Raw genomic sequence first — 12,742 nt, forward strand, 5'->3', positions numbered from 1 at the left:
TTTTGCCATGCCATCCACAGTGCATATTGTATGTGGTAAAACTTAATAAATAAATAAATAAATACATGTACAGCCCGTTTCAATGGCGTCAAAAGTGCACAGGAAACACGCTACTGTGTTTATAAAAAGTAGCTTGACTATTTATTACTATTATAAAACAACCACTACAAAAATAAGGATATGAAAAGCTAAGAAAATTGTTTCCAGTGTGTATAAACATTTTCACCCTGCCTGGTGACTAAGGCTTGATTGCAAGGCTAATTCTAAACCATCTTTTTCTTCTTCACACGCAGAGCATCCAAAATCTAAAATCTGACCAAGTTACTTGAAAGTGTGCTTCATTTCTTTATGTTATGATTTTCATGTTTAATCTCATTATAAGTTTTCAAATGTATCAGATGAATCCTTCCAAATTACCTGGTGACTGCCATTTCCTCATTAATATTCTAGTCCTATCTCCAAGCAGTAAGACTGCTTCACAGGCTGGGGGAACTAAGTTTAACTCACGGTGTGGGAGAATCACATACGATGAAGTCAGCCATGCTGTAATGCTCTTATCTACCTGTGGTGTCATTTATCTAACTTACATGCCGGGCTGGTAACTTGACAACTATTGTTTCCTGTTGGGAGTTTCATACTAACTTCTGATCCCAATTATATCTCCAAAAGTACACCTGGCAGTAGGGATGACCTAGAGGTCACGGCCTTTCTAATTATCTGCTCTGAATTATGTGAAAATTCTGCAAGACGTCTCCATATTTTCCTTAAAGATCACTGTTGGTGTACCTTCTACTAAAAGTTCTCAATGACTCCATAAACGTGAACGCTGATTACAACAGTCTTTTCAGGCTGAAAAGTTTGTTGCCTTCGGCGAGATAATTGCGACGTCAAACACCGGATGAGGCCTGCAGCCAACATAAATCAGAACACTAATCACCTGCAGTGAGTTGGCCTGTTGTCAACAAGACTGAGTTGCAGTAGTACTACATGTATATGCGAGTAATTTCTTCAACATTCAGAACCTTATTTCAACATTTTCATTTCATGATATCGATGTTTCCATTAAAACAAAGCCCTACATGAAATGTGTCATTCCTGCTTTAAACAGTTTTTCAGTTTGGACTTGATGTATACAAAACTAATGGTACAGGTGGGAGGGGGGCATTAATGTGAATTTAGCTTTATTGATAGGCCACACTGACTTAATTCTATGGATGACATCCTCTGAAGACCCCTAAACTTGTGCACGCGGGCGTATAAAATAAATTTTGGCCCCAAAAATGCTGCTAGACCACAGGAATACAAAGCTGGTGGACGCCTGGGCCATACCCTAAAGTATAACCCGGTCCAGAACACCATTATCGAAGGTTATTATATATGGCCTGGGTAAAATATAAGTTATAACGCAAGTTATCGCATGAAACGTTATCTGAACCCAGCTACGATATATAGATATAGAATATATATACAACATGACTAGTAATGCTGTGATATACTAGTAAGTTTTTTATATGGTCCAATGTACTAGTGTACCACGTTTCTACTATAAAATGTAACAGTGTGGTTCAAGCACCACTAACTGAATAGGACCTTTTGGAGTAGTGGTTAGCACACTGGTGTTGTAAGCTAGCTTACGGTGGCTGCCTGGGTTTGGCGCGGGTTTGATTCCCGGCGTCCCGGGAGTCAGGGGTTTTTATGTTTACATGTATACACTGTATGGTTGTTTTGTTACCTCTGTGCCCCTGATGATCTCTTGTTTATGTACTATTTACAAATTGTATTCATCAAATGGTGTCGGATGGTGGTGCTTTATGCGGGCTGGGCGCATCAAGCGTACAACACGGAAATAAAGTACTCTGTATACATACATACATTCATACATACATACATACATACATACATACATACAAACATGAAGCGCACAACACGGAAATAATTTAGTATTCATACATACATACATACATACATACATACATGAAGCGCACAACACGGAAATAAAAGAATACATTCATACATACATACATAAATACATACATACATACATACATGAAGCGCACAGCACAGAAATAAAGTATACATACATACATACATACATACATACATGAAGCACACAACACGGAAATAAAGTATACATACATACATATACATACATACATACATACATACATACATACATACACATGTATGTAAGGTCCTGAAGTGGTTGGAAAGACTTTACGACCAAGTCTGGCCCAATTCACGCCCCACAGTGCAACATTTACGACCAAAACGCTACCGCCTTTAGCTTCGGTCTGATAAACCAGACCAACAACCCATTTTGGCTTACTATTCTACCCAATCTACGACCTCCCTGTGCACTCAACCGTAACAGTGTAAGGCTCTTTTTAGTCTAATTTTTAGGCATCCAATGCAATTTTAGGGCTGCAAAACTGGATTTTCAAAGTGAATTTCTTGGTCAATTCTTTAACGTGGTAAGAATTAATCCTATCCTACAGCATAGATAATCTGTGGGGCAAAAAAATCCGATGCCCTACAAAAAAGGTTACTTGCTATAATTTATGGGCAGTGCCAAAAGATAATGAGTCAACTAAAAGAGGGCCTGCGTGCCCTTTTCCGTAAGGCGTAATCAGGCCTTTTTAGTCTTCGCAATCTGTAGGCAGCCTTCTCCAAAATCAATGTAATTCGTAATAGTACATTAGCCGCAAATCGTAAAGGCAGCGTAAAGTCGTCATCAGCTCTGAAATTTTAAACTAATTCGTAATTCCCACCATGCAGGCCCTCCTAAAAACTTGTTTTGAGGCTATTCCAAATGATTCCAGTTTAAAACGATGGCAAAAAAAGTGCAAAGAAATGGCAGTAGAGGTCAATATCAGACAGAGTTCCTCATCCTGAATATATTTTGTTGGTTTTAACGCCTTGAAAAATTATGCATTTACTGGATGCCTTTATATTAAGTTATAAGGGGGAGGGGTGCGCTAGTACTCACTTCTCGATTCTCCACTTGGTTTCCCATGCCCAGTCGTCCGAATTTCGGCTCAAGACATTGATCTTCATCTTTAAGGTGTTGTTCCGTCTTATCTGATCCGAAATAAGACGTTTGGTTCGTCGTGAAAGTTGAAATATCTCCATAGTTCTTCGTCTGTCCAAACTTCGAACTCCCGCTTGTAACTTTAAGAGCTAGGCTGTCCTGTGGAATTATTGTAGTGCCTGATCAAATTTACAAACACGCAGGAACGTTTAACTTTACAGAAAATTAACACATTAGACTAAATCTAATATTTGCTTGTATGATTTGAGAAATGTTTATGTTTTAGTGAATATCTAGAGCATTTCAACGTTACGAATGTAAATTCATAACTTTTTTTGGTGTTTGAAAACTTTTTATCAGGCACCGATAGGTGACCTTGTGACTGGGAGTATTCTCCAAGCAGATGTTCGGAAGCAAGCGGCCTTGAGTGAGTGAGTGAGATGTTTGGCGGCCAAAGCGTTACGGTTTAGAACTCGCCTTTGCTTGCTCTGGGACTGGTAGAAACCAATAAATAACCTCTTACAAATAGGATTTTAGGTAGGAAGTCCCCAGAACTGATTTTTTTTAAATTTCAATGTATACATGTACTTTGTCATTTTATATTATATGAGTAGTGAGAGAGTATTAAAAGAGAAAAGAGAAGTCGAGCCCAGTTCCAACTCCTTTTTAATACTCCAGATTCCTGATTCAGATTTCTATGTATAAAACGAAGGGAACAAATATTGCAATTAAAATCATTAGTACAGTTGCAGCTCTAAATAACCGTTTTGACGAGCTATTACCTAACACACCAGTGTTGTAAATTATCATACACTGATAGGTTGGTTATAATGTAAACACAATTACCAAGATGGACCCTTACTCTTGTCAATACTTATATATTGTTAATACATTACCTAGTATTAATAAAGGGCGCACACTATTCTACAAATATATGTCAGAAGTGATACAACAAAAACTAGAATACCATGCAAGCTCAAAGATGAAGGTTCTACATCCAAGGTAAACATGAGTCTATTATTACGCCCATTACATCCAGTTAACAATTATATGCATACGACATTTTAATGTTTTGGAATCAACTTTTGAAACCAACGAAGCAAAAAAAACGTTGAGACCAGGATGGGCGTCCGAGTACGCTTCAGTCGGCAGGGCACACACAGGTCTCCCCAGCCATAGGTCGTGTAGAAGGTCCTACACAAGTGGTGTATTTTCACTATCCGATTCGTAGTTTGGCTTAAACTTGTGGTGGGAAGATGAAAGGAAAAACACTGTGAGTAATTACCAGCAAAGACATTAAACATAAGGGGAGTCCGGTTTAAAGCTATAATTGTGTAGCAATTAGCTTTCAGACTTACAAAGACAAAGGTGACTGAAAAATACGGGTATGTGCAACCATATCAACTTTTAGTCACTTTTTCGGAAATATGAAATTGCCCTTTAAATGATACGCGTAGAATTTTGTATGATCAAAATGGAAGGAGGAGAGGAAGGAACATCAGAAAATGCAAATTGAATGTATTTGTGCGTGTTCAGTGTTTGTGTGTTTGTGCATGCTGCTATATTTCCTTCCCTGTGGAAGAGTGTGTCAATGTGTGTGTGCGAATGTGCGTGTGCGTGTGCTTGTGTGTGTGTGTGTGCTTGTGTGTGTTTGTGTATGTGTGTGTGTGCGTGTGTGTGTGTGTGTGTGTGTGTTTGTGTATGTGCGTGCGTGTGTGAGTGTGTGTGTGTGTTTGTGTGAGTATGTGTGTGAGTGTGTGTGTGTGTGTTTGTGTATGTGTGTGCGTGTGTCTGTGTATGTGTGTCTGTGCGTGTGTGTCTGTGCGTGTCTGTGCGTGTGTGTGTGTGTATGTGTGTGTGTGTGTGTGTGTGTCTGTGCATGTGTGTCTGTGCGTGTGTGTCTGTGCGTGTGTGTCTGTGCGTGTGTGTGTGTGCATGTGTGTGTGTGTGTGTGTGTGTGTGTGTGTGTGTGTGTGTGTGTGTGTGTGTGTGTGTGTGTGTGTGTGTGTGTGTGTGTGTGTGTGTGTGTGTGTGTGTGTGTGTGTGTGTGTGTGTGTGTGTGTGTGTGTGTGTGTGTGTGTGTGTGTGTGTGTGTGTTTGTGTGTGTGTGTGTGTTTGTGTATGTATGTGTGTATGTATGTGTGTGTGCTGTGTCCGAATGTCAGTGTCTATGTATGCCTGTGTTTGTGTGTGTGTGTGCTTGTGTGAGTGCATGCGTGTTCACACTGAAGGTTCAAATGACCTCAAATTACCCCTCGAACCTCTTCAGCGGTAAAGCCCTTGATGATCATGTTGGTCTTGGTGCTCCCCGGTGCGTTCTTGTCACGCTCGTCGTAAGCTTTGTCAACTTGTTCCTTGAGCCCCTGATGGTACATAAGAATCAAGATAATAACAAGGATTCACTTTGATGCGTTTACATGTACATCATCTTCAAATGTTGACAAAGAAATATCATAACATTGTTGTCTGAATCCTGTCAAAATTTGCAGTTTTGACGGAGAAACAACAGTATTTATTCATCATACAATTATGTACATTAGTATTCAGGGAACAATTTACAAAATCCTTCGCCTTCATGAATAGAAAAATGCACAGTGTGTCAGACTCATATTGGTGTTCTGTCAATATCCAATTCATATCCTCTGCTCTTCGGAAAAGAAACAATATTATCTGTGACACTTTGAACTGATGTTAACATTGTATCCATGTTCCATATATATTGTATTCCATCACGCACAATTTTAGGGTAGCGTTAGAATAAGGTATCTAGAAGTAGATTTTAGTATTGTTGTTATCTTTTGATTTAAACACTTGCCATACATTGTATCCATTGCAATTGTTGCGCAATAAAGATTGATTGATTGATTGATTGATTGATTGAATTGTCCTCAAATAGGAGAGGGTCTATCATTAGATTAAGCCTTACCCCGAACTTCTTGTCTACCTCTTGCAGCTTTCGGCTGTTCTCTTTTCGCTAATAGAGTAGAAGAAGAGGAGATATGTGGTCAACTGTCACATTCCATGAGGCATACATTCTCGCCCAAACGCACCCTGAATTCTAATTGACACATGTGAAGGAACACATCTTGGAGGCAGGTCTTCCTAATTCTTTACATTAAATGTTAAACATTTCTAGACCCCAGGAAGTATAATATGATACTTCAAAATATTAACAAACTCAGCATAGAGCTCCACTTAATAATTTCCACATAACTGTATAGGCTGATGACTGCCAGAAATAGAGAACTTTTCTAGACAGTCAAACTGCCCCTACGGCTTCCAGCTCCCAGGACTGAGTACAGGTTGTGTATGTACTCAATTCTTCACATCAACTCTTTGCCAAGAAAACAAACAAAAATTAATGTAGTTGGCAAGGTAAAGATGCATTTCATTCAAAATCAAATCAAACTGTATTCAATCAATTTGGCTGCTTTGACTAGACTGAATTGTAAAAAAAATTGGCAATTAACAACATTCTCTCAGTTAAAAGTATTTCATTTTCGATACATAAAACTTGTAGGTAATACTGTAGACGTGAGAGTAGATGCTAGCTAGATATGTAGTACTGAAGAGTTTGCCATGCATTGTACCCGTTACAATTGTTGTGCGATAAAGATTGACTTGACTTGACTATGACCATTAGATAACAATAGTAAAAGTGCATCGACGAGTCAAACCATTTCATATGTTAACAGTAAAAAACCTCTTCCTCTGACATAATGGATACAACAATGATAAAAAAGGTACTGTGCGCGGGCATTCCTATGGCATGGAATATGGGCCTTAGTCTAGATTTTGTATATCTTTCATGGCCCTCACCACAAATGATTTTTTTTTTCTTTTGTATTTTGTCTGTTTGCGTACCTTCATCCAAACGTAGATCCCAATGACCAGATGTGCCAAGAGGACTGCAGCCCCAAACAGGCCCACACACACGCCGTCAAACAGCCTGGCGTGTTCCTTGTCCCTAATCACCGAGGCCACAGTGTTCTGCACTGCCACCACACACTGGAAGATGACGCACCCCAGCACGTACTTGTCCTAAGAACAATTGAAAGATGACATAGGTGATGGCAATGGATTATGAACACCGTGCAAACCCCCTTTACTGCGAAATAGGACTTGGTACCAACTTCTATGCCCACGTTACACTTTTTCATCAATGCTGGAGACAAGCTTGAGAATAATCAGAGGACTAAATACCACACAATAATAAAGTACATCAGGGATGTTATAGAAGGTGAAGCCTGTTATAATGATGATTATGATGATATTTACTTCAAAGTAACCGCGTGACAGGCCTCAATGGGTCAGTCTACTGAGGAAGACCAGAGTGACTAGTCAAAAGGTCTAGGTGAGAGAACTTTTTAGTGTTGGATCAAAAGTCTTAACTTTAAACATGGTGATATAAAGATAACAACATTGTATGAAGTTAAGTCTGTTTACCACATCAGTCTACTACAATGAGGAGGCAGCAGCCACTAGACTTTGAAACTTGAAACTTTATTCACACACCTTCTTGCAGACAATAAGTCTGAATTGACACACACACACACACACACACACGCAGGCATTTACAATGACATAGACGGCACACAATGATCAGCTCTTCGGCATACGGTGATTGTGGTGGTGAATAAAGACCCAGGTGGAAGCTTGCCGCCCAATGTGCCTGTAGGCACAGGAGGACCTAAGGTCTACGGTAAGGTAAGGCCAAGACCACGTGAGGCACTGGACTAAGTTTCCGTTAGTTGAACAGCATCTCTTCTCCCTAACTAAGATAGTGATCAATACAATACCAATGCAACTGAAATGCAAAAAGCGTGTTTCTACTCACCAAGAGAGTCAGGTAGGAGACAGTGGGAAGATACTGGGAAACCACCAGTTTGAAGGCCACTGTGGTGAGCAGCAGGGTGAAGGTGATGCCGAGACGGTCTTTGTGGTCTTCCAGTGGGATGGAGAACACCGTGAAGGAGAGGGCAATGATGATGAACTGTAGGGAAAAACAACATTAGATTTGAGAGGTTTATTGAAAATCTATGTCCGAAGGCATAAAACAACGTTGAAACAGAGTATAGAATAACGTCAAAATATACATAATGACATGTATTTGTCTAAAACTATATCTATGTCTAAAACTATGTCTGTAAACCATGGAAGACGTAGTGTCCCACCTTTTTCTACAGACCAGACCTGGTATCAGAATCTGCTTTATCTGATTGAAACAAGCCTATGGATGGGTGTAGGAGCTACCAATTGGTCTTTGATCTTAACGATGAGGATGAGACTGAGTAAAATTTGAGTTATTTGACGTGTGGTTGTTTTTTTTCAGTAGATCAACATTTAAAAGCAACTGCTTCCACTAGTGCTAGCTAGTCAAATCCGAGTTTTGAATTTAAACAAAAAAGTACTGCACTTACCAAGATGAGTACGGTGTTCCATAAGTAGAAAGACGATTTCCTCTGCACATGCGCGGTGATGTTGTACACGGGGTACTCGCCGAAGGTTTCGGACTGAATGTTAGTTTTTTTGTCATGTTTGCACTCTAGAAACTTGCTCACTGTCCACTGATCTTTGTCTGAGAAAATAGTTGTTGGTTAAGTCGATTAGTCGTTGATTAGTCATATATATAACTTAACATCACAAAACTCATTTTCACCTACGTTAAGTGAGGAAAGTCGTGTAAAGTGTCTTTCCCAAGGGCACAAGATCGGTGGCATGTTAGGACTCGATGCCGGGACCTCTTGGTCCCGAGTCGAGCACTCTGCCACTACGTCACACGACCCCATAATATTAGTCATTATGGTAACATTTTCTATTCTCATAATAAATGACATTGCATGAATTTTACGAATTATGAAAATTATATGATGGTCTACGAGAATAGCCTGGTTACCAAACCTAATATAGCCTACATCCTACATCCTCTCAGCAAATTTTTGGTGGTTTGGTAACCAGGCTACTACGGAAAATGTGACAACAGCATACCTGCAAAGTCCTCATCAGTAATGGTGTCATTAGACCCATAGTTCTTTCTCAGGTCCGCTTTCTTGATTGGCCATCCTGACATCAGTTGGACGGTCAGTTCCTGAAAAAAATCAGGTGCATAATCCAATGGTTTGTTACCCTGCATTGAGGCCAATAGGACGCGATATATAAGTGAGAACTTCATGTACTTGTGTCATTTAGCCTCTGAAGAAGCCACACAGGCGAAACCGGTCATGTGACAGGCTGAATAAAAGTTGTAAACGGGAACTATGCGGCTCCAGATGTCTTACTGAGGGACGACTGCGTGTGCGAGATGTCGGTAGCTTGCGGAATGAATCCCCTCTACTATATAGACCAAAAGGACGCTAGTTTTAATCCCTGCTGTTGTGGCTCACCCGATATATGCACGCTGCTGAGAAGTGCGACATTGACTCCCTCTTTTCTTCCTTTATCAACTCTAATAGAAAGGAGGAGACCGAACGTGAGAACCGACAAATCAAGTTCGTGTGCATGTGGACTTATAAAGAATTAAGCTATGCCCTATGGCACAGTTCTGCACGTAAGTGCAGTTATGATGCTTTCTGTCTAAGGACTGCAACTGCATCTGCGCACTCGGAACTGTTAAAGGGCTTATCAATAAGAACATACCTGGTGGTCAACAGGGAAGTCGGTGAGGTCCATGTCCACCTTGAAGGTTGCCCGAACCTTCCTGAACTCGTGCACGATGGGCACGTCCTCCCCGACTACCGGGATCAGGTTTTGTGCTGAGCTCACCGTTTCGATGCTCGTCGTGTTCCTCAACACGATCCGCGGATCCCACTGGTTATCCCAGTCTACATCCTGAAACAAAACAGTCAAACATGTACAAATGACTGATTTTACATAAGGACCACCTGGCCATTGATACAGTCAAACCTGTACTAATTGTTCGAAAATGTTCGTATTGTACGAAAAATCTTACACAAAAGTATATTCAATATACATATATATATATATATATATATATATATATATATATGTATGTGTGTGTGTGTGTGTGTGTGTGTACTAAACAAAGCTGATTGCATCAAATTTCATCTCATCTCATCTATTTTAATTCTTTTTATTAAGCTTCTATTTCTATTCAGCTTCTTTTTTTTTAAGAGAATTGAATCTGTGTTGCCACTAGCCTAATCGCCCTTACGTCTCGGTTTTTAGTCCCCTTCAGCGTCTGGTCCTTGTAGAAGATTTCGTACCAGAGTTCTGCGGAGAACTCCTGTTTGACGGTGTCCACATCCCTCAGGGAGAACAGGGTGGGGGTGATCAGCACTCGGATCTGTGAGGAGGGGGAAACGATCATTAGCAAGAAAGTTCACTCGGCTGTCTTGGTACAGAACACCATAAGGACTTGAAGGACAGTCACAACTCTCACAACTGTCCTTCAACTCTAACGTCTTGTCATAATAGATACAGGATTGTAAACTAGTGTAATCTATTCACATATAAGCATAAGCATAAGCATGTGATCTATGTATCAGTTCAAAGCGATGTCACACAACCATCAAATTAAATTGTCGTGGCCTCAAAAGTAAGAGGTCCATCAAATTAACTTTTTCTTGGCCTGAAAAGTAAGACGTCCACAACTCACATGTCCCTTTCTGCTGACGTACCATTTCTGTCCGCTGCTGCTCTCCAGGTAACTGTTGATGTGCTTCACTTCATTGTTGATGTGCTTCACTTCATTGTTGAGTTGATTCAGTTGAGCAACCATATTTTCCTGCAATTCCAGTCTGATCATCTGAATAAAAATGTACAGACCATTAAGACTACTGAACTCACCCCCACAAAAGATCCTCAGTGCCTCTTTCAGCAAAAAAAAAACTCGAACCCAGACAAGGAAGACCACGTGAAGGTCTCATTAGTAGCCTCGTCGACGACTGTAAACTTTGTCTCAATCACAACATCAGACTCGAGTCTCACGTACTGAAATGTCTAAGAGACCAAGGAGGTTATGTAGAGACTTAGCAAGAGACAAACGAAGATGGATTGAACTGTACAGAGACATACACTGATTTGGTCTGTCAATTGTAGTTTAGAGTTAATCTACTACTAATTTACGACCAAGAACAGTTATCATTATTATTATTATTATTGTATCAAATTGTACCCTCTATGGCAATGAACGAAATGAACTCTTTGACTTAGTCTCCAAATCCTACCCAAACTTTCACGCATATACAAATGAAAAGAAAACTACTCTCCTCCTAACATCCGAAAACCCACAAATTATAGAAAAAGTGGATCATTTGTCTTCCTCTGTCTTCAAAAAAGAAGTCAAACCCAGTAGTTTTTCTACTAGTAGTCTCTTAATAGTTATCAGTAGTTCTATGTGTACGTATTACTTGTTTTTATACAAATGTTTCTTCTGTTCATGCAATTAGCCTTCGGGCATGAATTTGCAATAAAACTTTCATTGTTGTTGTTGTTATTGTTAATACTACCTGCTCTGCCAACTATAAAATCAATGAAAGAGAAGAAATTACCACAATAGAACTTGTTTTTTGTTTATTTGGTAGATCTCCATTAGTGTGTACAAATCAATGATACAACACTAGTCTTCCTGGAGTCGCATTGAATACTATACATACATACATACATATACAAGAAGCATAACGTAACTTAAATACAACATGGCAAATAAAATGCAACATAGCAAATGAAATACGACATGGGAAATAAGAATACAACATAGGGTATAAAACTGCTGAGAGGTCAGAGGTCTCAATACAGAACTGCTGAAAGGCATGTTTGAGGAGAACTATCCACTTTGATAAGACAACAATCACAACGGTCCGCACAGAAAGACCCAATAGTTCGTTCTTTTACCATGTCATTTTCAAGCCTTTACAATTGAACTGAACAGGCAGTACTAATAATAATTTACTGCGTTGTTGTGGGCCGTTTGGTTCCCCTGTACTAAGAACAACGTTATGACTACATTGCTCCTGTTTTTAGCTTCAGCGCTTAATGTTAAGGCCACACCAATGTATCTGTTTGGTCCTAAGACATTTATTTCTGATATACTGGATTTCATATTAAGATGAAAAACAGAAGGTTGCAAGCACAACTTGAGTCTGGCTATGTTTATGATAAGTAGTATGTCTAGGTGCGGGCGTTCCACTGGACTTTTCTTTCCTGTTGATCTCCCAGTTTCTCTGTTCTATCCAGAGAATCTTCTATGGAAAATTCCAAGTCTTTGAGATAACAAGAACCGATACGTTACGTTAAATTGTCCCGGCCTTATATGAAAGACAGAAGAGTCCAGAAAAATTGCACTAACCTCTTTGTCGGGGTCCTCCATGATTGTTGTCTTGAGCATGAAAGCCCTCTATATGCCAAATACAGACGTAGTTGAACCAGTGGCATTAGTCACCTCAGTGCCCTCAGGTGATGTTAGGCAGAAAACACAGTACTGCAAATCACTTAATGTTCGCGGCAGCAAAAAAAGGTTAGCGGTCTGAGAAACATGGACATGTTCGCGGAACTATATGTTCTCGGTGGCGACAGGTGCGGTGAGCAGAAAGTCGGCGAATTACTTGTTCACGGTAATTATATAAGTTCGCGGTACAGAAGTCAGTGACGACGAAAACCACGAATATAAAAGTAGCGCGAGAGTATTTGAACTATGGGCTCAGACGGTCACTTCACGTGTTCACATGCCATCATGCGGGAGTCAACTGAACTGCA

The 12,742-nt window shown here is 40.0% G+C and overlaps 1 protein-coding gene across 1 annotated transcript; it reads right to left on the reverse strand.

Moving 5' to 3' along the window:
- Window positions 1-4,060: 4,060 nt before the first annotated feature.
- On the reverse strand, window positions 4,061-10,766 carry LOC109477190 (neuronal acetylcholine receptor subunit alpha-9-I-like). Its single transcript, XM_019778263.1, has 10 exons — window positions 10,644-10,766; window positions 10,200-10,331; window positions 9,665-9,856; window positions 9,017-9,116; window positions 8,449-8,606; window positions 7,866-8,021; window positions 6,893-7,069; window positions 5,955-6,002; window positions 5,281-5,391; window positions 4,061-4,270 (listed from the first exon to the last, which is right to left on the reverse strand). Exons 1-10 carry the CDS (start codon window positions 10,764-10,766, stop codon window positions 4,223-4,225), a joined length of 1,245 nt encoding a protein of 414 aa, XP_019633822.1. The 3' UTR covers window positions 4,061-4,222.
- Between the last annotated feature and the right edge of the window lie 1,976 nt (window positions 10,767-12,742).

The sequence above is a fragment of the Branchiostoma belcheri genome, unplaced genomic scaffold, assembly GCF_001625305.1.
Source record: "Branchiostoma belcheri isolate BF01 breed outbred unplaced genomic scaffold, Haploidv18h27 scaffold105, whole genome shotgun sequence".
Taxonomy (NCBI): Eukaryota; Metazoa; Chordata; class Leptocardii; order Amphioxiformes; family Branchiostomatidae; genus Branchiostoma; species Branchiostoma belcheri.